Source organism: Mixophyes fleayi, chromosome 4 (assembly GCF_038048845.1).
Source record: "Mixophyes fleayi isolate aMixFle1 chromosome 4, aMixFle1.hap1, whole genome shotgun sequence".
In the NCBI taxonomy this organism is placed as follows: Eukaryota; Metazoa; Chordata; class Amphibia; order Anura; family Limnodynastidae; genus Mixophyes; species Mixophyes fleayi.
In genome coordinates, this window is record NC_134405.1 from 40343972 (window position 1) to 40370500 (window position 26529).

At 41.6% G+C, this 26529-nt stretch overlaps 1 protein-coding gene across 2 annotated transcripts; it reads left to right on the forward strand.

Moving 5' to 3' along the window:
- The first annotated feature begins 807 nt into the window (after positions 1 to 807).
- Positions 808 to 26529, forward strand: LOC142151261 (TLC domain-containing protein 4-like). 2 transcript variants are annotated; one of them, XM_075206708.1, is made up of 7 exons: positions 808 to 954; positions 4737 to 5365; positions 6203 to 6292; positions 14344 to 14402; positions 17685 to 17779; positions 20184 to 20257; positions 21076 to 26529. In XM_075206708.1, exons 2-7 carry the CDS (start codon positions 5193 to 5195, stop codon positions 21359 to 21361), a joined length of 777 nt encoding a protein of 258 aa, XP_075062809.1. In that variant the 5' UTR covers positions 808 to 954; positions 4737 to 5192; the 3' UTR covers positions 21362 to 26529. The 2 variants fall into 2 exon arrangements, with proteins under 2 accessions (XP_075062809.1, XP_075062810.1); XM_075206709.1 differs by lacking the exon at positions 808 to 954 and adding an exon at positions 3785 to 4173.

Here is a 26529-nt window from a genome sequence, read left to right on the forward strand (position 1 = left end):
CTAAGATGTTTTTAATTTGTTAATCTAATTTGTTAATTGTTAAAAGTGTTTATAAAGATTTAAAAAAATATATATATATATTTCTTGAAGGAGAAGTGACAGTTGGGAGTGGTTGGTGGTTGCCGGGGGTGACAGTGGGGAGTGGTTGGTGGTTGCCGGGGGTGACAGTGGGGAGTGGTTGGTGGTTGCCGGGGGTGACAGTGGTTGGTGGTTGAGGCCTGGGCTATGGCCCAAATGCATGACAAGACCCTTTTTAACACCTTAAGTAGCTTGATTTGGCTAGAATGCATGAGTATCATGCACGGGTTAACTTGTATGTATGTATATATATATATATATATATATATATATATATATATATATATATATGTTTTTGGTTTTTTGCAATGTAATTTGTTATGCGCTGATTTAGACTATAATGTTGATGAGGAAGTTGCTCTTTTTATTTGTCTTTCAGTTAGTGGCCTCACGCCTGTTTTTAACCATTGTGTTGTAAATTCTGTAAAATCCATCAACATAAACTTGATGGGGTGAAAAAACCAAACACCCACCCCTCAAAAAAACACACACAAGAATAAAGTAACACAACTTTACCCCCAGATTGTGCTTTGCACAGTCACCCAGAAGAAAAGTCTTCCAGTGATTGCAGAGCAGTGAAGGAGTTAATCTGTTATTATCCAACGTTCGAAAAGATAGAGGAGAGGTTCCAGGGATGGGCGTGGCCGCCTCTCGGTGGGCGTGGCCGCATGAATGGAGCAGATGGGCTCTGGAGATAAGGGCAGAGACTAGTCAATGCTAGGGGGGGCGTGGCCAGGAGCTGTTGACGTGTTTGCTGTTGGAGGGCAGCGTGCAGGGGGTAGACCAGCAGTAATTGCCCCTTGTCCCGGGGAGGCAGGAGGGCATGCATGGGTCATTGTCGTACTTGGCAGCTCAGGGATCACAGCTGTGCCTGGGGTAAGATTACAGCCCTCTACCCCCCTCCTTCCCCCCTCACTTCACTCTACACTTCAATGCAAAGCCTTGCAAAAGTTGCTCTTATGCACAGATTAGCTGTGTACACTCAGATTGTGGTTGTGTTGCCCATACAGGATGTGCCAGAGATGGCCATACTGGGGTTTAAAAGCTGTTTGTGGAACTACAAGTCTCAGCAGGTCTTTATGGCTGTGACTTTTAGTTTCACAGCTGCTAGAGAGCCATAGTTTGCCTTATACACACAAACACTAAGACATATTAGCTGCTGTGTGGTCACTGGCCACTGTGTATTCTATATACTTTTCAACATGCTATACATATGTACATATTACATATATTTATATGTACATTTTGATACTGGATATGCATAAATAATACAATATAATAAATAATACTGTTGATTATATACACTGAATATAAATATTGATGTATATGCACAGATACAAAAAAAGGTGATCTATGTATGTTTTTACTTGAATTGGTGTAAAATTGACCCTTTAAGGTCAATACAGATATTCACAATATGCTGAGAATTTCATTGAGTCATGCAAGTTCAGTCATTTTTAATAATAAACGTATGGACGGGATCTGCTGTGTAGTTTAATTTGTTGTATTGTTGCCTATAAAAAAAAAATTGCACCTCATTCAGGTGTAGGCTTTCCTGGTCAGCAGAGTTGACAATCTACTTTTTGGTGCCTGGGACTTAAGGTGAAAAAAGGACTTGTTAGAGGTTACAGTGCTGACTGTAGAATGCCCACCCCCCCCAAAAAGTAGGGGTAAACTGATTGATTTTTTTTTATTTAGGTAACTGCGTTTAGTTGACAGCCAAGCGCTGTACGATGTACACCTCCACATCTCGGTTTTTGTAAACACCCCTATAAATTCAATCTGCAATTTAATGACCAGCAATGAAAATTGTGGAAACAGACACATCACATATCCAGCCCACTTTAAGACCATAGACTTTGGTGTATTTCAATGGCGCAACTGGAAGGTGCAAAATATGTCTCATTATAAGTACAGGGATGATGAGTTTTCTGCACCTCTGCCCTACCAGAGAAATTAAGTATATCTATTGGGAGTAGAAGCCTATCTCTAAAACAGGGACACCTACCTAAATGTACCAAATAATAAATAGTGTGAGATGGAATTATCAGTTTTCTACTTACACGCACTCGTGTACCTAATCTGTACTTTGAAAACAATGTCCTCCCCATCTGCCCATTTATCTCTTTGGATAGGGCAAACTGTTTGAGCTCCTGCAGATGTTTCCACACCTTCACGGGGGTAATAAGACACTCAGGAGCTGGGTTACTGTAATAAGATGTTACAGGGGTAATAAGACACTCAGGAGCTGGGTTACTGTAATAAGATGTTACAGAGGTAATAAGACACTCAGGAGCTGGGTTACTGTAATAAGATGTTACAGGGGTAATAAGACACTCAGGAGCTGGGTTACCGTAATAAGATGTTACAGAGGTAATAAGACACTCAGGAGCTGGGTTACCGTAATAAGATGTTACAGGGGTAATAAGACACTCAGGAGCTGGGTTACTGTAATAAGATGTTACATGGGGTAATAAGACACTCAGGAGCTGGGTTACTGTAATAAGATGTTACAGGGGTAATAAGACACTCAGGAGCTGGGTTACTGTAATAAGATGTTACAGGGGTAATAAGACACTCAGGAGCTGGGTTACTGTAATAAGATGTTACAGAGGTAATAAGACACTCAGGAGCTGGGTTACTGTAATAAGATGTTACAGAGGTAATAAGACACTCAGGGGCTGGGTTACTGTAATAAGATGTTACAGGGGTAATAAGACACTCAGGAGCTGGGTTACTGTAATAAGATGTTACAGGGGTAATAAGACACTCAGGAGCTGGGTTACTGTAATAAGATGTTACAGGGGTAATAAGACACTCAGGAGCTGGGTTACTGTAATAATATGTTACAGGGGTAATAAGACACTCAGGAGCTGGGTTACTGTAATAAGATGTTACAGAGGTAATAAGACACTCAGGGGCTGGGTTACTGTAATAAGATGTTACAGGGGTAATAAGACACTCAGGAGCTGGGTTACTGTAATAAGATGTTACAGGGGTAATAAGACACTCAGGAGCTGGGTTACTGTAATAAGATGTTAGAGGTAATAAGACACTCAGGAGCTGGGTTACTGTAATAAGATGTTAGAGGTAATAAGACACTCAGGAGCTTGGTTACTGTAATAAGATGTTACAGGGGTAATAAGACACTCAGCAGCTGGGTTACTGTAATATGATATTACAGGGGTAATAAGACACCCAGGAGCTGATAATGAGTTGGATGAACGCTTCGTTGCATAACGTAACTAATACAAAATTTGCTCTGCATCCATATGTACACAATGATGATGGTTGCCAGCACAAACTAGCCACTTCTAATTGGCTGATTATGATTTCAGCTACAAAGTTGATAGATGCTTTCTGCATTGATCATGCCTATATTATAGGATTTTGTGGGCGTATTTTAACAATATTTCTTGCTTAGATCACTACCAATATGTCGGTCGCTGTCAAAACAATTGTTAACAAATATTTATTGTGCTTATGACCTGGCTGTGTGTATGCGGATGTATGTATATATGTATATATGCTTGCCTGGGCCAAGCCTGACCAAAAACAGGCATATACGTTTCATTGCTTCTTGAGATGCCTCCAACTGAGCATTTGGTAAAATACACTGTTTTTAAGGACGTCTTTTTGGGGTATTAATTATGTCTAGTTTTCATCCAAATCAGCATCAGCCCCTCAGAAGCGAGGTCACTCTTATAGGATGTTATAATTGCTGGGTTACAGTATTTAGCAATGTGATAATCTGTGTTTATTTAGTGTCTACAGAGGTTTAGCGAGAGGCGAATCAGATGCCAGCAGAAGGACACGTGTGCATGTGTATGAGGAAAGACTTGGAGGGCTGAACATGCCCAGCAGACGTGGGAGAGGTGATAGGATAGAATAGTGTTGCCAGAGTTCAGGAAGTATTTTTTAAAGTAAGAGGAGCTCTAGAACATAGAGACAGGTTGTGATTGGAAGGAGACTGAAAGGTAACGTAGGAATCTGTTTGCTGAAAGGGTGATAGATCCACATAATCATCTCCCAGCAGTTCTGACTGGGACTCCGGAAAACAATTCCAGGATGCGTGGAACTGACATATGGACAGTGGTAAAACTTAGATCGAAACTACTTAGAAAACAATTCAAAACAGAAAGCAAACAAAATAAGCACTCGCCACCTAACAATAAAACAAAGTTTAAAAAAAAAAAAGGCAGATGGACTTGTATGTTCATTTCTTCCGTCCCTTCCTATGTTCCTGTGAATGTCACATTTCAGCAACAAGTGAAGCTAGGGGGGGTATATTTACTAAACTGCGGTTTTGAAAAACTGGGGATGTTGCCTATAGCAACCAATCGGATTCTAGCTTTCATTTATTTAGTACTTTATACAACATGACAGCTAGAATCTGATTGGTTGCTATAGGCAACATCCCCGCTTTTTCAAACCCGCAGCTTAGTAAATCTAGCCCTTAGGGTAGACGTGTTTCTGTTAACTTATTGCATGTATTGATTTCGGGCTCATCTTTCTTTAGTTGTTGACTCCTAATTTGATTGTAGGCTCTTCTGCCAATGCTAGACTGTGAGCTCTTCAGTATGGCGTACCGTAGACTGGCTGCTAATGTTTAATTTTAGTTTTAATTTTTTTTTGTTATCCTTTGTGTTTTCTTCTAGACTTTCACCACTTCACTGCATGGGGTACTGCAAGTGCCAGCAATTGTGTGCATACTAAGGCTATACAGAATCATCTTTGTAACTTCTGGGGAGCTGCAGAGTATCACTCCCCTGGCATCGCCAATCACAAAGATCTCAACGAAGATGATGATTGGAGAGAATAATCACCTTTACTCCCAGTAGCCACTGATGAGCGGCAGAGTATCTCTCCTCGAACAGAGTGACAATCACAAGATTGCAGAGATTTAATTGCTTTTATACCAAGTACCACTAAAGACCTGCAGAGCATCATTGTCCCGGCATTGACTAGCACAAGATTGCAGGGATTTATCTGCCTTAATCTCATTAATCGCCGGAGACCTCCAGAGTCTTTCTCCTCCGGCATTGACTACCACAAGATTGTACAGACTCATCAGCTTTTCCTCATGTGTAGAAGAAGCCGCCTCCCGACCAGTTATGGTATCTGAATTAAAAATGATGGACAGCGTATTGCTCAGTTACTGTGTGGTCGCCTTTGGTTTTATTGGTTTCCAGTTTCTTTTTTCGGTGATCAGTCCTAGAATCTCGTCGACTTGTTGCTTCACCTACAGCCAGCTGACCAGCGCCAGGCAGTGTGAATGGGACTCCAGGTAACCGCCCTCTTGGGTGCTCGGCGCACCGGCGCTAAATGTCATCACTAGAAGGGTGTTCCACCTTCCTTTTTAAATACTTAATCTTTATAGGAACAGACATTGTTGATTATTTTTGCTGTCCTTGGATACAGCATAATCCTACTGTGCAATGGGTGTACTTTTATCCAGACAGCAGCTTACAGGAAAATTAAATGTAAAGCACAGAAGTAAGATAACAATGAGAAAAAATGTACATAGTAAAAGATTTAGAGGGGCATGTTTAATTCAACGTTGTATTATTACTCCTGCAACATCTTATCCTGGGTAAGCTTTATTACACCTGTAACATCTTATTACAGTAACCCAGCTCCTGAGTGTCTTATTACCCCTGTAACATCTTATTACAGTAACCCAGCTCCTGAGTGTCTTATTACCCCTGTAACATCTTATTACAGTAACCCAGCTCCTGAGTGTCTTATTACCCCTGTAACATCTTATTACAGTAACCCAGCTCCTGAGTGTCTTATTACCCCTGTAACATCTTATTACAGTAACCCAGCTCCTGAATGTCTTATTACCCCTGTAACATCTTATTACAGTAACCCAGCTCCTGAATGTCTTATTACCCCTGTAACATCTTATTACAGTAACCCAGCTCCTGAGTGTCTTATTATTCCTGTAACATCTTATTACAGTAACCCAGCTCCTGAGTGTCTTATTACCCCTGTAACATCTTATTACAGTAACCCAGCTCCTGAGTGTCTTATTACCCCTGTAACATCTTATTACAGTAACCCAGCTCTTGAGTGTCTTATTAATCAGTAATAGCTAGGTAACATGTCTTCTTTCTTATAGGTGTGTCTCTACAATCCATGCATTGATTGTAGGGTCTTTTTGTCTCTACATTTTGGCATTTGATGATGCAGTGAACGATGATCCCATATGGTAAATATCAGATTTGTTTCAATATTTTTAATGTAGTTTGGCGTTTTTCCCCTATATTACCCTTACATTGCACAAGTATGTCTTTTGCTATTTTTAGTGCATTTACCATCTAAGGGTCATTAACTTCCCCTTCTTGTTTGCAGTCTCTTTTCTATATTTATATTTGCAGTATCGGGCATTGAAGAAATAGGAACATGCTCGTACTCCTAAGGACCTTATAATCTATTTAGATTCTTGCTCACACAAAAAGTAGCAGTAGCTGATAATGTAGTACAAGTATCAATCAGCGCAAAAAGTGTTAAAGAACAAGGAAATCCCCTATTTGCTATTAATATGAATGGCTGTGTTTTACAAAGCTTAATAAAATGCGGTAGTTGGAGTATTTGTGGTTAATTAAATATGTCCACCATTCTCTTTCACTCTCTGCTGCAGGCTGCTGCAGTTTAGGAGGGAGGGGCTTCTTTAACTGAACAGGCATAGTTGGGGTGACAAGTTTCGAGACTTGATGTGCACAGATTCATTGTGTGGATTTACTTATGAATACACAGCCTAAGGGCTGGTAGTATCACGGTAACTCAAACCCCTGGAAAATAAGCCTTTTGAACGACTGTAGATACTATCTGAACACTGCCCTAAAGCAGTAGAAGGAGCTTCACCCTTCTGTAAAGTAATAAAAAGGTAATTATTCACTTTTGAACAGAACTGCAGTGAAATACTAGGATAATATTGAACAATGTATTGACCTGAAGCATTGATAGTGAGTAGAATAATTCTAGCTTAAAGATCTCCTTCAATCACCAGAACGGACCAGTTCAAAGGGACACACCCCAGCTGGTGTTCCAAAGGTGGTTCTTTCGTGGTCAGTAATGACAAGAGGGGGTGCAATGCGCGCTGTCATTGTTTGTAACACAAGCGTTAATTGGACAGGGTACACTTTAAATTGAAACTGTCCCTGGGTTATAACTGTGTATTGGGATATGATGGAGCGCCATTGCTAGCGAGTTGTCCTTAAATGCCTGTGTCTCTGGTATGTGGACCCACAGTTCTGCTAGTAGAGGGAAGGGAGGGGGTCTGCTAAAATGATGCTTTAGATCCCAGTTGTAACTGGATGCAATGGTGTGAAGTTGTTTGTATCAGAAAATTGATTGGAAGGCAGCCGACGGAAGCAGAATAAAAGTGCAGCAGATATGGAGGGGGGGGGGAGGAGTTTGGAAGTCTTTCCGCTGAATTAATTGGAGTGAGAAGATTCCAGAACTGAAAAGACCATTAAAAATGAGGTTACAGTAGTCCAGATGGGAAAGTACTAGCTTCTGAATAAACATTCTTGTAGTGGAGTCAAGCAGAACATGCAGGGGCATCTATTATGACTCTGACCTTGTGTGAGGAACAAGTTCAGGGTATAATTAAAAAGTTCATTATGGGACCCTGTATTTTCCAAAGGGCCTCAAGCTTAAAACTCCTCGGCTAGCCACATCCAACCACTGTAATCTGCTCCAACCCCTAAACAAGTTGCAACACTTAGCTCTGCCATTGGCTGAAGGACGTTTGCGTTCTGTCCACCTTCACCAGCTGCTGATTCTGTAACATGACTAAGGGTAGCGTATTCTGTGTTCTAGCCTCTCAACCCTATTATTTCTGGTTTGCTCTGGTTTTATCACCCTTGAGTAGAATCAATATTACGTGAGCGGTATAAAGTCCATAAATACATCAATATTACAATGGTGGAGAGGCAGCAGATATCTGATTGGACTGAGGAGGTTAGGTGTGACTGCATGGAGTTTCTCTAGCAGAGTCAGAAAGAAATACGCATCTTATTTCCACTACAAACTTGAAACATGCAGAGCTTATCCCACCCTTAAGTAATGTCCGCTCCTGACAATGGTCCTATTATCATTGTGTGTAATGTATTATCAGGCATGCCTGTAACTCCATTGGTCTGCATGGGGGTTTAGCTTCTGATCATACTAACAAGCCACAGAGGGATCTGAGCAGTGAACTGTCTGATCTCTTCCCACGTGTGGCCACCTAAGTGTGTGAGCGAGTGTCAGGATCATCACACGTGTGGCCATCTTTAAACATGGCTGCCAGCATAATCGCAAAACAGTACAGATTGTGTCCTGAGCCCTATATGTAGGAACCAGTTCTATTTCTATCTGCTCAGATGTACATATAGACAAGTGACATTATAGGAAAATGTTAAGGGTAAGCATTGTATCTTCTGACAGCCTGTACTGCATTCTCTCATCTGTTCCTGATCTCCAACTCCTGCACTAGTATCTTGTCCTGCATCCTCTCTGCTATTCCTCTGCCCATACAGAGCTTTATCACTACACTAGTATCCTGTCCTGCATCCTCTCTGCTATTCCTCTACCCATACAGAGCTTTAACACTGCACTAGTATCCTGTCCTGCATCCTCTCTGCTATTCCTCTGCCCATACAGAGCTTTATCACTGCACTAGTATCTTGTCCTGCATCCTCTCTGCTATTCCTCTACCCATACAGAGCTTTATCACTACACTAGTATCCTGTCCTGCATCCTCTCTGCTATTCCTCTACCCATACAGAGCTTTATCACTACACTAGTATCCTGTCCTGCATCCTCTCTGCTATTCCTCTGCCCATACAGAGCTTTATCACTACACTAGTATCCTGTCCTGCATCCTCTCTGCTATTCCTCTGCCCATACAGAGCTTTATCACTGCACTAGTATCCTGTCCTGAATCCTCTCTGCTATTCCTCTACTCATACAGAGCTTTATCACTGCACTAGTATCTTGTCCTGCATCCTCTCTGCTATTCCTCTACCCATACAGCGCTTTATCACTGCACTAGTATCCTATCCTGCATCCTCTCTGCTATTCCTCTGCCCATACAGAGCTTTATCACTGCACTAGTATCCTATTCTACATGCTGCCTACTGTTCCTATACTAGTCATACACAGACACAGGTTGGTCAATGTACTATGCACCTGTTCTGTGTGCTCTGTGCTATTGCAGTGCTAGTCACACGCACACGCACACACACACACACACACACACACACACACACACACACACACAGCTTTGTCACTGCACTTGATTCCGTAGTGCATCCTCTTCAGAGCTCACCCCATACACAGTTCTCTGTCTGATCCCACACAACTGGTCTCTTATGTGGGATATAATAAAACCCTTTGTCATTGGAAGTGGGTAAATCTGCCCCTCCTGCTCTGATCATAGTGCTGCCATTTAACCCCTCGTCTGTCAGGAACCACAATGCATTGAAGGGCAGAAGATCGGCAGCTGAATGCAACACTGGGCAAGTGATGTGTATGTATGTATGTGTGTGTATATGTATGTAATCTTAAAATATATATATATATATATATATATATATATATATATATATATATATATATATATTATTATTATCATTTATTTGTTAGGCGCCACAAGGTATCCGCAGCGCCGCACACAGTACTAACAGTAGACTATACAGGGTGAAACCATACAGAACAATGAACAAAAAGTACCAATACTTCAGAAACTCCGGCTAGTCATATGCAGTAAAGACGGAGCGGAAGAACAGGTATGGAGACAGGAGGGGAGGGGGCCCTGCTCATACGAGCCTACATCCTAAGGGAGGGTAAACAGACCAGGCACAAGAGGAGCCAGTTGAGGCAAGAGGAGACAAGGGAGGACGAGCAAAGGGAGGAGATGGGGGTTAAGTAGATATAAAGTAGAAAATATATATATATATATAATTTTAGTATGTTATGTGCTCCTGCCCTTTTAGTATGTAGGTTGTGCTGTATTACTGGGCTCATGAACCTATGGAGTCGTACAGGCACCTGTGGTATGTGACCCTGCACTGTATTCACTGACCCTGAATGTATTGTGCTGCATTGATCTGTCCAGCACTTGACGTCAGGGCCTCAAGTACTAACCGACATTACTCACAGTGATAAATAGAACAACACAGTGCAACGTATCACAGACGAATGTACAACAACATGCTCTTACACTGGTCACTGACCTCCAGATCTGGTCAGCCAAGACCTGCGTGGTTTACTATAATATGTACGGATTGCTTACAGTGCAACTGATGAAAGTTGGATAATAGTGTCAGGGATTTGGGAGGAACAGGAGGATTTGTTGTCCTATGTGACAAGAGTAGGGGCTGGGCATTATGAAAATAATGTTCAAGCCCACTTGGCATCAGTTTTTGCCCATTCTGTTATTGCATTGCTTTCATTTTACTGACTGGAGGTCAGTCCCATATAATAAGCAGGCCCCAATCTTGGGCAGAAGATTTATTTAGGACCTGACCTGCTTAGGACACACCAAAAAGCAGGGTCTAAAAGACAGCATCACCCAACCAATGCTGTCTCTTTTCTGGACAGTTCTGACTAGAGGTTACAGCTCATGTTGGACTGGTTGGTTGATTGGGCCACTTACGTGACCTTAGGATCCAAGGAGGCTTCCAATCTTTTTGTGGGCCTGCCAAAAGTGGGGTGATATTGGACTGTGTCCCTACCAAGCTGGTAGAGGAGTGGACGATCGTCGCTCTACAGCCAGGACTATAGGTCCTTCTAGGCAGGGTTGTGCGTTAGACTTGTTGCAGTGAACCACTGCTTCATATTCCTGTAAACTACTGTAATCCTGTGTGCTGTGGTTTGACAATAAATGTTCTTTACGTTACCCACTGATTGCCTAGGTGAATTCTTACCTACTTAGGAGGTACCAGGGAGGCCAGGCTGACGAAAACAGCTGCTTTCAGGCAAACCAGCCAGCTGGTATTTTCACAATGGGTGGACTAGGTGGGATCACCTAGGTGGAGTGGCAGGAGAATCCTATATGAGATATATTTTAGAGCTCCAGCATCATAACATACCTCCTGGCTTACGGGAACCACCATGTCCCACAAAGAGAATGCTGAAGTTCTTGATGAAATGTAACCACCGGACAAAGGAATGGAAAAAAAGCACCTGCAGGAGTTGTAACAGCTATGGGGTGGGTTTTGCCCTGGCTCATAGCCAGATTGATGGAATGGGGCCACCCCAGTTAAAAGGGGAAGAACGGCTTTTGACAAGGAAGAAAAAACACCGGCCCCACCGCAAAGAGCTGCAGAGGTGGTGTCTGATCGGACTAGATCTCCAACAACTCTGAGGCCATCCTAGCCGAGTTACTGGTGGCCCTGGGGCTGAATGCTACAGAATAGAAGAGATCCAGTGTCATGGAGTCAGTCCTGAAAGTGCCAGTCCACCTACACCTGAGTGGGATACAAAGATATACCCACATTTAATAAGTCAACCATGGATATCGAAACCCACCTACAGGTATTTGAATCGATGATGGCTGTACATTGGATCGAGAAGGTAGACTGGACCCAATACCTGGGCACAGTCTAATGGCCCTATCATGCATTGAGCCCTGCAGCCTGCGGGATTTACAATGCAGCTCTGCGGGCCCTTGAGACTAATCAAGTGTTCTCCAGAACTCTGGATGAAGGGGGGAGCCAGTTTCCGTTAAGAATTTGCCCGTTCGCTCCAGCTGGCCTACGTCTTCTGGATGGAAGGCTACCAAGGAAACAATGCGGGACCTTGTGATACTGACGTAACTGCTATTAAAGATGGTCCCAGAGATTCAGAGTATAGCAGATGAGTTCATGGCCAGTCGTCCAAGGTGATGAGGATCTGTAGGACGCGAGAATGTATTTGGGGGGCTGAGATACCATCCTCCAGCACTGCTGGTAGATCGTACCAGTAACTACCTCCAGCACCACCAGTTACCATGACCAATGTAACACCCACCCAGACATAGTACCCCAGAGCTGCCAGATCCATGGCGATGCTTCAGATCTAAGCAGACCGATGCAATGGAACTGTCCCGGAAGAAGTGGACCCTTCACGGGTAAAGATCTTCAGGTGAGGTAAGGTGTAGGCAAAAATGAGCAAGGTTTTAATTACCATAATGTGCTCATAAACACAGCGCTGAGGTTGTGATACCGAAAGGTCCTACTAAAGATTGTGTGGTTTTCAAGTCCGCCATTGCTTGTTGGATTCTCTCGATCATTTCCTTTCATAATACAATAGGTAATAGCTGACTTCTTTCCTGGTTTGGGTCTCACGTTCTCTCTATTTTGCTAATTTCTCCCTTACAACTTTGTAAGTGGATCTCACAACCTAAAGTTTATCAATCCTGTCTAAAAATAAACATATATTCTCCTCATCACGCTCTTCCTTCTATGAAGAAATGGATTCTTTCATACTTCACTATGTAGTGGTTCAGTGTAATTTGTCACTGTTTGACGTTATGTGATAGCAGTTCCTGCAATGTGACAAACACGCTACATTTAATGAAGCAGACGTTTAGTTTTACTTGTTAAATTATGAGAGATGACTGAAGTTGCTGTTGCTTTTACTGTCTGTAATATCTGATCTACAAGTGGAGCTTGTGCTACATGATGATGAATATAAAGTGAGCAGAACCTATTTAATCTGTTATGATCAGTGAATGTAGGTGCGGTCCTGCAGCCATTATGTACAGTATTACTGATGAATAAGTATGGAACCTACCGCTGGTAACAGAGGAAGTGGGGAGGTGAGGTGCTGCCTATCTACAAAGGGTGGACTGGGGAGGAATTTGGGGTACATGACTGTTATTTGTAATGGTGTGAAAAGGAACTTGTGCTTTATAAATTTTATTTTGAATATAGTGGGAAATAACTTATGCTGTCTGTTTTTAGGAATGGGAAGGAGATTGTGCTAAGTGTTGCTAGAGAAAGCACGATCTCCTTCCCGCGGTCTCTCTGGCAACACTTAGCGCGATCTCCTTCCCGCGGTCTCTCTGGCAACACTTAGCGCGATCTCCTTCCCGCGGTCTCTCTGGCAACACTTAGCGCGATCTCCTTCCCGCGGTCTCTCTGGCAACACTTAGCGCGATCTCCTTCCCACGCTGTCTGCAGCGACGCGTTACGAGTTGCTAGAGTGCGGGAAGGAGCTCATGATACCTAAGACGTAATCCAGATGACCAGTTTTTCAGGTGTAATTTTGACTAAACTAAACTTTGAGGTAAAATATGGAAATCCTGTTCGGTGTCTGCTTTTGAGATGGATCATCATCACCATTTATTTATATAGCGCCACTGATTCCGCAGCGCTGTACAGAGAACTCACAAACATCAGTCCCTGACTCATTGGAGCTTACAGTCTAAATTCACACACACACACACAGACTAGGGTAAATTTTGATAGGAGGGAATGTTTTCGGAGTGTGGGAGGAAACCGGAGCACCCGGAGGAAACCCACGCAAACACGGGGAGAACATACAAACTCCACACCGATAAGGCCATGGTTGGGATTTGAACTCATGACCCCAGTGCTAAGAGGCAGAAGTGCTAACCACTAAGCCACCGTGCTGCCCATAGCAATGGATAGCAGGGAGATGCACAAATAACAATACTGCAGCCTTATTGATCCATCTGTGCTTCATTTTAATAGTTTACTGGAGCCCTTTTTATCTCTCCTGCCTACCAGTCTACCAGTCTCCTGCTCTCCTCACATTCCCTCCTTTTGTACTAATTTCCCCCTATGTGTGTGATACATCTCTTCCTTTTTCTATTATTGCTTATTTTTATTAAGACTTCTAAAAGTGTGTTAAATTCGAACTGAAATGTGTAACTATACGGACTCGTTCACACTGATGTGCTGGGGAAAAATACATGAAAACTAGCGTGCGCTTTAAATGCCTCCTAATGTTGCATTTGCCATGTAATGTATTGGTTCTGTACGATAACACATGAGCTGTGTCACAATGCAAAATGCTAAGTGGTGCTAAAATTTTAGAACGCAATGGTGGGAACGAGCCTATTAGAAATCATTCATCCTATTTTGAACGTACCTCTCAGGTATTAACAGATGAAAAGCACATTAACATTGGTGAGAACGAGCTCTAAATCTATCCGTAAAATGTGTTCTAGAGCAGATATAAGATTTTGCTTCCTTTGTGTGAATCTTGGTTAAATTCTCAAATATTCAAATATATCCTCTAACTTCCCTGTTCTCATTTTAGGGGCGATCCTTTTAAAGTGAAAATGAATGTTGCAGTCACCTCTGGCTACCTCGTTTATGGTAAGAAAATTCGAAATAATTCTAAGTATATATGTCGGCATTTAACGCGTCCTTGTTGTCTTTGCGTAGCGGAGGGAGCCAGTTTGTAGACCTAGCTGAAAATGATGAAAATGCAACTTGTCCATTCATTCGGCAGGTTGAGCCAACATTATTATTATTATTATTATTATTATTATTATTATTTATATTGCGCCACCATATCACGCAGTGCTGTATGGAGAATGCACCGTACTCTTTCACTAGAGACTATTGTCAGGCTGCATTCTCTTAAATAGTTTTCTAGCTCACAGACTGGCTGCTTCTACCATGTGTAGGCGACAGGCGCTCCTTAAACACATATTGTTCCCCAAAATGGACTACGTGCATAGCTGGGATGCAAGGATTTAGGATTAAAGTTATCTGGAAGGTGGAAGATGTGGATTAGACCTCCATGGCTATGTATCAAGCGGTACTAGTGAGTAGCCAATGAGAGCACATCATATTTGGGCAGCACGGTGGCGAAGTGGTAGGACTTCTGCCTCACAGCGCTGCGGTCATGAGTTCAATTCCCGACCATGGCCTTATCTGTGTGGAGTTTGTATGTTCTCCCTGTGTTTGCGTGGGTTTCCTCCGGGTGCTCCGGTTTCCTCCCACACTCCAAAAACATACTAGTAGGTTAATTGGTTGCTATCAAAATTGACCCTAGTCTCTGTCTGTCTCCCTCTCTGTCTGTATGTGTATGTGTATGTGTATGAGTGTGTGTCTATATTAGGGAATTTAGACTGTAAGCTCCAATGGGGCAGGGATTGATGTGAATGAGTTCTCTGTACAGCGCTGCGGAATCAGTGGCGCTATATAAATAAATGATGATGATGATGATGATGATATTTGTGTTGTGTGTTAAAGAGGAACTGCTCTATATTCCTGTTTCAAACTTCACATTTGCATGAATGAGTGGTTCTCAGAGAAGGGGCATTGCTACACCCTCCGCCTGGCTAACTTGTATGGAGCGAGACCTTTTTATCATCATTTATTTATATAGTACCACTGATTCCGCAGTGCTGTACAGAGAACTTATTCACATCAGTCCCTGCCTCATTGGAGCTTACAGTCTAAATCCCCTAATATACACACAGACACAGACAGAGAGAGACTAGGGTCAATTTTGATAGCAACCAATTAACCTATCAGTATGTTTTTGGAGTGTGGGAGAAAACCGGAGCACCCGGGGGAAACCCACGCAAACACGGGGAGAACATACAAACTCTACACAGATAAGGCCATGGTCGGGAATTGCACTCGTGACCCCAGCGCTGTGAGGTTTTGATGTATATATTTTGTTTTTTTTTTTATTTATTCATTTTTATATTTTTTTAACTTCTATTCACTGAGCGCCACTCTATAAAATGTTTGTTTTGGGTGGAGTTATCCTTTTAATGCTGCACTACCACCGACTATAAGTGTTACTGATGTGCTTTTGCCTCTAGCCCGGAACCCCAGGATATGGTCTATGGAGTCCATTTTTCTTGGGGGTTCTTGTCCCTCGTGACCTGCATCCAATCATTTAAATATAGCCAATAAGATGTAAGCGATACAGCATAAATGTACATATTCTGTCGGTACTGACCCTACATGAACCGTCCGTGAACATAACTTTATTGGTTAGCATAAATATCAATACCACGTGGATAGTGCGGCATCTTTTATTTAATTAGAGGTTTGTGCAGCTTCTTATACTTTGTAATTCTGATTACACTCGGTACAAACTATATAAAACTTCACTCTTTCTGCCGTCCCTCAGACTCCCACGAAAATCTCAGCACTCTATATCTATCCGATCTCGGGGGGCCTATATCAGACACACTCTTATCAGAAGCTGCTATACATAATAATGTCTATTTATATCTGTGTAGATCAGTGTTGGCTAACATGTGACACTCCAGGTGTTGTGAAACTACACGTCCCAGCATGCTTTGCCAATATATAGCAGCTTATTGCTGGGACTTGTAGTTTCACAACACCTGGAGTGTCACAGGTTAGTCAACACTGGTGTAGACCATTCAGGGGCAACTTGCGCCCCACCCCCCTCGAACCATCACCTTTGATCCCCAGCTAGTCCCTGTTTTATTCTCAGGTTTGTTTGTTATAGCTTGTAACACTTGTGTAAAGTACCTGCTGATATGTTATCACAGATTGGTGTCTCTGTCTTTGTTTATATGTATTGTTTTAAGACTTTTGCTGAGATTAAGGGGTTTATTTACTAAACTGCGAGTTTGAAAGAGTGGAGATGTTGCCTATAGCAACCAATCAGATTCTACCTTTCATTTTGTAGAATGTACTAAATAAATGATAACTAGAATCTGATTGGTTGCTATAGGCAACATTTTCACTTTTCCAAACCCGCAGTTTAGTAAATATACCTCTAAAGGTTAATGTGCGGCCCTCATGTAGGTGAGAGGGCCGCACCATGTAACCCTCGAAGTGTATCTGGTTGCCCGTCACTGGTGTACTAAGTCCCAGGTCTCCTATCCAGTCTCCGTGCTATATATCACACACTGACCTTTACCTCACATTAACCACCGAACACAACAACATGGTTTAAGTTAATGTAGAGCTGCTTGAATCCTGTTAACTCCTTCAACGTTGTACAAAGCAATCAGCCCACGGCCTTTTTGCAACAGTGTGTTATCTATCTCTGGTAAATAGTGACTTTTATCGATTTTATTTATTTATTTTAAGCTGATATCCATTCATTGTTTTATGATACATTTATGTTCCCCCAATCAATAATCATCAATCATCATAATGTTTGCAAGCATTTATTGTATAGAGGTCACATCTCATTTAGAAAGTACATTTTAATGTATTTGTTTAAAGGGAAAGTGTGACGATAGTATTTCCAGCTGACTAACATTTACAGTAATTCTAACTGTTGCAGCAGTCATGATGTATTGATAATTAAGTAAGTTAGCATTTGTCTGGAACACTAATGAATCTTTCAGAATTTGCTTGAAGTATGTCGAATACAAAGTTTGTGGCTGAAAAATAGCCGCCGGAGGGGAAATAGGACGTTATACTTAGTTACTTAGTTCTGTTCCTTTTCTGGTCCCTGTTCTATAACTCTCTCCATCACTACTTCTCCGGCTTAGACCATCAGACCGTAATGAACATTCAGTATTATAATATATAAGCATTTCCAGGTGTGGGCGGAATTCTCCTTTTAACACCAGACCGTCCACGTTGATGTTTGACTCCGACATTCAGTAATTTCATTTTTACACCCTGTTCATGTACTTGTTTCAGATTTGCTGTTCTTTGCCCGTTACTGGAAGGAGATGAGAGACCCCTATATGGTCTGTCACCACTTGGCGGTGCTGTACGCCTACGGATACGTGCTGGTATGTAGTGAATGGGATCTCTGGGTTTGCACAGCATTATGGGGGTTTTACAGGACTCAGGTGGTCGGACAGAGAAAGTCGCAGTAAGCTGCGCTAGGCTAGCGCTGTACGGCATTATCGCAGCAGTGTGAGGAAGTGAATGTATTCACCAGTCTTTAGAGAGTTTTACCAAAACTATTACTTTAATTACTATTACTTTCAGAAATATTAGGTGGGATAATGCCAGTGTGATCTCAATAATGAATGAAGGAAAACCTCACATCTAATTCTGATTATGTGATGTAACACATTGTCCCATTGTCGGCTCCCACTGTGATATTTGGGGTTATTTAATGCTGTATCTCCTAGACACCAATCAATATCATCATGATCAGCATCATTAATTTATATAGCGCCACCGATTCCGCAGCGCTGTACAGAGAACTCACTAACATCAGTCCCTGCCCCATTGGAGCTTACAGTCTAAATTCCCTAACACACACACACACACACACACACACACACACACACACACACACAGTGACTAGGGTCAATTTGATAGCAGCCAATTAACCTACTAGTATGTTTTTGGAGTGTGGGAGGAAACCAGAGCACCCAGAGGAAACCCACGCAAACACGGGAAGAACATACAAACTCATGACCCCTGCGCTGTGAGGCAGAAGTGCTAACCACTAAGCCACTGTGCTGCCCCCAACAATCAATAGTTTTATTCCATGATCAAAACTGCACAGAGTTTTCAAAATCTGGTTTCTTGTTGGATGCACAGCTACGTTAGTAACCAGGATTCTGCCAAGGATATTACAAGAGGGATCACTCTATTGAATAAGGGGTTTTGCCATACTAATTCTGGAAGAATAGAGAAACTTTTTATTGGGGGGGAAATGTGTCCTCTTGTCAGGTAGACAACTACCCCGTGACCAACGATACATGTTTCTGATTTAATAAGTATGTGATAACCTTCTTGTTCATTGGGGGGTATTCAATTGTCAGCTAGTTGTTGTTTTTTGAGCATGTTTTTAAGTCATTTTAACGCTATTTTTTTTAATCATTTTTCGAGCGGGTTAACTTTACCCGCGATTCAATTCCATTTTTAACACAGTTTTTTTTCATGAAACGGTCCTCTCGCGCTCCAGTAGAAGGTCTATTGAAAGTATATGGTGTGCGAGAGGCAGCCGCGTTAAAAGCAATTCAATTGTTTTTTTTAACGCGGCGGGTAAAACAGGCCAATATGCTGTTATATCTCGCACCTCCTTGGGGTGTGTTAAAAATAAAAAAACCTCTGAAAAGTATTTGAAATCATGTAAAAATGTTGAAATAAAGTTAAACGTATGTGTATCACTAATGCTTAACTTGTGTAAGTTGATTTTCTTGTGGAAAAAATATTGAAATAAAAATAAATAAAATCACTAATTAGATTTATGTATATTTTTGATACAAATATGAAAGTAGTAATGTGTTTTGACATGGTACAGATGATTGTATGGTAAAAAAAAGAGTTCAATAAAAAAATATGCTAAAAGAAAGTACTGTAATGTAGATATTATCAATGTGTAATGCAATCTAATGTATGGAAATGTATGTAAAACATTTTTGTTTGTGTTATACATGACAGCGTTAAAACTCCCATAAAATCTCGCAAATACAATTTTTAATGCGTGAGGGCAGCGTTCTCTCTTTCTGCGCTAACTCAAAACTGTCGCTATTGCCCGCAAAAACCCGCAGGAGATTTTTTTTTTTTTTTTTCTCCGCGGCGGGGAAAAAATTATCTCACTAACAATTGAATACCCCCCTTTGTGTTACTTTTACTATATAGAAATAATCCATGTATAAAGTTCATAATTTATTTGTTGACAAGGATTAAATAATTATTATTTTGCCAGAGACAAACGCTGTTTCCGCATTCTAGAATTATGTTGCGTCCTCTTGGAGACTTTTTCGTCTCTCCGTTTCTGCATAGAAAACAAATTCTGCAGTGAGTCCCATTAATTAAGGTGTAGACTAATGGGTAATGTGACCTCTCTATTAAGGTGGACCCACGTGCTCTAACGTTGGCACCAACATTAGCCAGTCGGCCTTACATTGGCACGTGTGTGGCACCAACAGAGTGTGATGACCAACAGTGCACCAGTCAGAATCTTTGTTGGCACATGCGGTTGGAGGATACCGTGTGATACGGAAGTGATTTGTATCCCACGCTGCTAGCCCTGGTTGTTGCTGCTATTATTAAGTATACAGAAAACACCAGCTATAGACAATGATAAAATTGAGTTTACTTATAGGGAAACTGTAGGGTTTTAGGAAAAGCCTAGTAGTAATTTGGGTAACACTGTAAATTCATTTGTGCAGGATACCAAGGTGAAGACAGTATTTCCAATGAGTTAATGAATTCTGATTTTCTCCACAGAACCGAGGGGTATTACCATATTTTGCCAATTTTCGGTTGATATCAGAACTTTCCACGCCATTTGTGAATCTAAGGTGAGAGGAACCTCGTTGTCATTAAGCCACTTTGCTCCTAATGAATTGATTTATAACCCAAATGAGTCACTTTATCTACCTCTGGGAGAAATCACTGCAAACAGGACCGCTTAAGTTGGCCACATACCCGCTTTTGCCCTAGATAACGTGGAAATTGTCCAGGCGCATGTGTGGCCCAAGAATAATCTAAATAAAATGACTTAGATTATTTTTCTCTGCATGGTGACCAGTGTCAGCTTGTATATACAGCCATCTGCCGATAACAGGTCTACATATGATCTGTCCGCTTAGCCTGGACTTTGAAAGCCCATATATGTCTGATGTGGCCACACACATGTATGTCCGACTTGCCATCTGATCTGGTCATACATGGCTCAGAGTGAGCAGCAAACCCTCTGAATTAACTTGTATTAATTCAGTATTCGGTCAATTCTCTTCTAGAATTTTGGTCAAGAAGGTCTACTTTGTTAGTCCTTGTTTTTGCTTTGCTTTGCTTTTCATCTACCATTTATCATGTTGGCCACTGGCTTTTTATGCAAATCAGGTGAGGAGATTGGTTCAGTGGGCATTCTAGAACTGCAGAAAGAAACACTACACTAATGTATGTCACACGGAGATAAGGGGAAAACCATACCTATGTCAAGGGATTCGTGACTCTGCAGACATTGTCTAAACCTAATTCCCAGCATGCTCTCATCTGCTGAAGAGCTGCAGACAGTAATCCCAATATTAAACTCTTGTATCGAGTCATCAAATTCCTCATGGCCTGTATGGGAGACCACAGGTAGCTCATAACTCTCTTCCTTATTTTACCACAGGTGGTTTCTCGACGTGGTTGGGATGCCGCGCTCCTCCAAGCCCGTCCTTCTCAACGGCTTAGCTATGGCTCTTGTGTTTTTCATTGTGCGCATTGCTGTGATTCCCAGCTACTACTCCCAAGTCTTTGCTACGTTTGGCACAGAGGGTTACATCAGGCTGGGTATCGGGCCGCAGGTGGCATGGATTGTGTCCTGTGTGATCTTGGACGTCCTCAATGTTTTCTGGATGTATAAAATCGCTCGTGGATTGTACCGGGTGGTAAAAGTTAAACCGAGGAAAGCCTAAGAGACACCTCACCGACTGAGATTCTGTGTCCCGGTCACATCTCGTCATGCTGTGGCTGGACCACAATCGAGGAGAGAGATGCCATATCGCAGCCTTCCTGTGGAAGAGGCCACTTGATGTTCTACCTCAGCAAATCACGTTCTTGGCTTTCCCACATTGTTTCGATGGAAATCTGGGACACAGTTTTGCCATGAAATTTCCTCACTCTTTGATAAGCATACCGTGGTTCTCTTTGGGTGGCAATTCCAGTCATCGGAATGTCTTACTAGCCCAGACAACGAGAGATGGAACTCGAGGAAGTTGCACATTCCGGGGCCTGATTTAGAGTTGGACACAAGTCCATTTGCTGTGCGTAAAAATACGCTTTCCGGCACTGCAGATAAAAATGCGTCTGTGTTTAGGAATTTGCCGTATTTTTTTTTAAATGGCAGCCGCCTTGAATATTTAAGGTCCATTTTAAGCTGCACCTCTCAGAATACACATGTATGATTGACTGCAAAAGTATCGCTAATCACTTCTTGCAGTAATTATGGAAAACTGACAGATAAAAGTTAAATTATATTTTTATGAAGCCATTCCCACTTATGCAAGCCCCTCCTACCAACACCAGCAAATAGCATTATACCTGTTTAACAGTCTTCAGCCTTTTCACTAAATGTGCCTTCTACCGTTCCTGTATATAATGTGGAGACCGTGAGGGTCATTCAGTCCACAACGCAACGGATCTGTCATGTCATGATGACATCATCAAACAGGGTCTCCGCACTCTGCACATAGATTCATGGGACTGCAGATTATTACTATTCTTGTTGTTTGTAAGGCGATACAGTGATCTACAGCACCAGACATTGGGGAAAACAAAACATACATATAACATAGACAGAAACAATGCAGATGTGGAAACAATCGAGTGCAGATTTATTGGCATGTCAAGGTATGAATCACTCAATGTGCAAATCTTTTACCTATTGGATAAAGGACTTGGGTGTTTGGGGATATGGGTTCCTTGCTTCAAATTGTGATGAGCCAGGTAAATGTTATTATTAGTAAATGAATTTCCAGGAAGGTGAGATGGATAAAAAGCAGATAAATACTATATAGAATGAAAACGAGAGGACATTGAATATTATGGTGACAAGAGTCCAGTACTAAATTAGGGTTTCCACCTGTCCCACTTTTACCTGTGCTCTCAGATACTGGGATATCTCTTCCTGATTTTCAGGGCACAAGAGAATGACGGCCGTGCTAGCTGACAGCGAAATCACTAGTGAGGACGTTTCATGTAGACAGTATCTAAGACAGTGTTGGCTAACCTGTGACACTCCAGGTGTTGTGAAACTACAAGTCCCAGCATACCCTTCCAGCAATAAGCTGCTCTATATTGGCAAAGCATGCTGGGACTGTAGTTTCACAAACACCTGGAGTGTCACAGGTTAGCCAACAATGATCTAAACTCTCACTCTGATTTCTGTCCATTGAACTGCATTATCCACATTTGGGAGAGGTAGCAGCTGTGCCAAATGTCTGATCATATACAACCTTTCATTTGATATAGTATATCGGGCTTCCATGCTCTCGGGTCATTGATGCCTGGACAATCTCTCGTGAAGTGAACATGCCACCCCCTTATGTGTAGCCTGATGAAGGATGGGTTGTCCTCTTATCAGAAGACTGTGTAGAATGCTGCTCTGTAAACGTATTACATGTTGTCTACAGCTCTTGGATGGAACTCTGTGAACCATCTTTCATACGGTTCTATTCCAGAGCTCTATGGAAGCCGCAGCTTGAGCCACCTTTCAGTTTGGGATAATGGGGGGAACCAAAGTCCAAGCGGAACAACCTATTTAAGTATATGAAAAGAAAAGATAGCATTGGGAAGGGAGAGATAACCTAAAGATGAGAGGTAGGTAGAGAGATTAGCAGAATAATGTTAAGCATCTAGTAAGGGATAGCCATACTATACGGAGGTACAAAATGCTTGCCAGCAGCTTTATATTCATCATAATCAAATACTGTATTGTCAGCTCAAACATTCTTGTTCTAGAGCAATTAAAGACTGATGGTCACACGGATATCTGTGTAGGTACAGTCTGTTCAAAACCGACCGCACCCAAGGCCGGAAATGGTCAAATTGACAGTATAAAAATTGCTTCTTCAGAAAATCCCTATTTAATGCTGTATAGGGAAAACTCATTTTACGAATTTTGGGCTAGAAAGCTCTTTAATTATAGGTGTAGCGAAAAGTAAAAAAGTACAGTTTTTGTCATCAGTACTGCCCCTAGTGGTGGAACTGCTGCCACTGCAAGGTTTGTAGCTGCTGTGTAGTCCGAGAGGAGCCTGGTACTGGTGGGCAAGGCATTTTAAACCACAAATATACAATTGACCTGAGACACTATTGCTAAATATTAAACAATTACCTCTCCAAATTACGTAGGCAAATATCCAAATTTATATGTTTATGAAATAATATATTTTTTTTTTACATGTATTCAACCCTGAATTTAACATAAAGACTTAATAAACTTCCCATTGTGAATTGTCAATTCAAAATTGTAATGGTGTTAGGAGGGAAAATTTTAAAATACACAGCAAAGTATTGTACAATGTAAGTCGGTGAAGCAGTTTATTGAATTGGACATAAAATGAAACTCTCATACTCACGCAAAGAATATTACGGGGCAGAGTTAGTTGCAAAATGGGGAGTAGAATTACTCTTAAAAAAAAATAAAAAACACAAAATTGCGTATTTCCGTCCATAAACCTCCTAACAGCCAGAGATGTGGTTTTTTTTTGCAGGTCTTTTGCGTAAAAATTCTTTGCTGTACTCGGCCAATGGGAGAATTTCTCTTGCCTCCCCCATCCCACCTCTCCAGGCGCAAATGGGTGTAAGTGTCAGATATGCGGCAGTCTGCATAGCTGCGCATGTGTTCGCTCGCCTTCTGAGCAGGGATTTCCCGCAGTATACGCTGCACAAACTAAGGTGCTGATTCATTAATTGCGCGTAAACGTCGATTTTGTGCATATAATCGCACAATTACTCTGCTCACGCCCAGGACTGGTTCACTCGCCACAGAACGCATCAACGTTCAAAGCATCTTCAAGCGCAAAGGACACTAACTACAGCCTACGATTTTCAGGGAGGGAGCAGGTCGAATGCCCATAGTCAATGTACAGTTATGATGTGCCAAGTTTTTTTTTTTCCTATACAACCCAGTTGCTTTTATTATGGATTCTCTGTAGTTAATATTCTACTGTTGTTTTTATGCTCTCTTTTTGACTGTTTCTGGCCTGGAGTGCTCTTTCCTGACGGGTTATATTTATTTTAGTTGTGTTACATGTACTTTTATATAACTCAGATGTACACATGTGCAAAAAGTGGCAAACATTTACCAAGAGCTGCATTTTAACTATTTTAACACTGTATTTCCTAGAGATATGTGAAATGTACTTATAAAATAAAATAAAACTAATCCATCTAACCCGACCGCTGAGATTGGTCTAGCAAGGAGAAAAACAGCATTTAGACGGATATATTGTTTGTATTAAGAAGAGAGGTATGCAGCAAGATACAGGGCTAGTACAATATGGTGCAAACATGACACTTTGTATCACAGCGTAAAACAACATAGATGTTGACAATGATCTCAAAATAGAACTCACGCTGTGCCCATGTCACACTTACAGGGTTTTTCATGGTAAGTAATAAATCATCCTGACTTTACTTTTCACGTCTAGGCATTTGATGCATTTGGCTTAGATTAACATACACAACTTACTATACTGAGCTAAAAATAGACAAAACGTCAACCTTTACAAAAAAATACCCCAAACATGTATTTTTATTTATTTTTTAATGAAATTTTGAGTTTTTGAAGATTTACAGAAAACATGAGGGTAATAAAAAGGTGGGGGGCAAAAACATATTCAACATGACAGAACAGTATCTTTTATGTGGTACAGAGCATGTCGGATTAACCAGTAAGAAGGAGGAAGTTCAGTCTAATCTGGTATTGGGATGTAAGTTCATGGTGGAACAAAGAGGAGGAGAGGTGAATGACAGGGGAATGTCCATACAGAAGGGTGAGGAAAGGGAGGATTGACGAAGGTGGAATTGGGAGCGGGGAACGTGCCAGGCGTAAAGGGCAGAGTTCTCAAATTTAGTTAGGAGAGGGATTTACACAATCAGAGTTTCCGATTCAAAGTATTCTGTCCATGAGTGCCGTGTAGCAAGAAATTGGTTGGGACAGTGGTGGAGTAGGCTGGTAATATTTTCTAGTTTATGGATTTGCCAAACACTTTTGATTAGGGTTATAACGGGGGGGTCTGAGGTCTTCCAATTTCATGCTTTTAAGTATCTAGCAGCTGTAAGAATGTGGGAAGGGGATCAGTTTAGGGATACCAGGAGGTAGACAAGGGAGGCGATAAAAGGAGGGATGAAAGGGGAAGGTGAGGAGCATGATCCTAAAAATAAGATCAGACGCCTCTCGCCAGAAGGGCTCAATTTCCGGCAACACCACCAAACATGGGACAGGGTTCCTCACTGGCCCCATCTTATGTATCCAGATCCAAACAGATTATTAATGTTATTATGTTGTATTATGCAGCAGACTGACTGACACTTATATAAGCCAAAGGAAACATTGTTTTTTTTTGTTTTTTTTTTACCACAAATTAATTATTTTCTCCCGTTCCCAGTTACAGGCCTTTTTTTCGGGTTGCACCCATTGTGTGAAATTCCCAAAACTTTCCTAAAAATTCCATGAAAATTCTCTTAACCCCTGTACAATATAGTACCTGATTTTCAGCCCTCTACTCACTATACCCAAAACATACATTCATTCTCTTTCTACACTCAAAACAACCCACTGATCCCAAAACCAACTGTATGATTGGATCATATAGTCCACTAAGCACTTTTTTCTCATTACAATCAGGCTGGACTAATGCATTTAGCCTAATGTATCAAACTCCTATTTCCCTATAGATTGTAAGCTTGCGAGCAGGGCCCTCTTATCTCTCTCTCTGTCGGTCAATACCCAGTCCTGATTAATTACTATGTTTGTTTCCAATTGTAAAGTGCTGCAGAGCGCACTAGCACCTTGTAAGTAAATGTTAATAACAATAACTAATTTAATCACGGTGGAGAAATAAAGACATATTGAATGATG

Coding starts and splice junctions, on each gene's coding strand:
- LOC142151261 (XM_075206708.1), top strand. CDS start 5,193: ATGGTATCTGAATTAAAAATGATGGACAGCGTATTGCTCAGTTACTGT. Junction 5,366..6,202: donor CAGTGTGAATGGGACTCCAG/GTAACCGCCCTC, acceptor TCTTTCTTATAG/GTGTGTCTCTACAATCCATG. Junction 17,780..20,183: donor ACGCCTACGGATACGTGCTG/GTATGTAGTGAA, acceptor TTTTCTCCACAG/AACCGAGGGGTATTACCATA.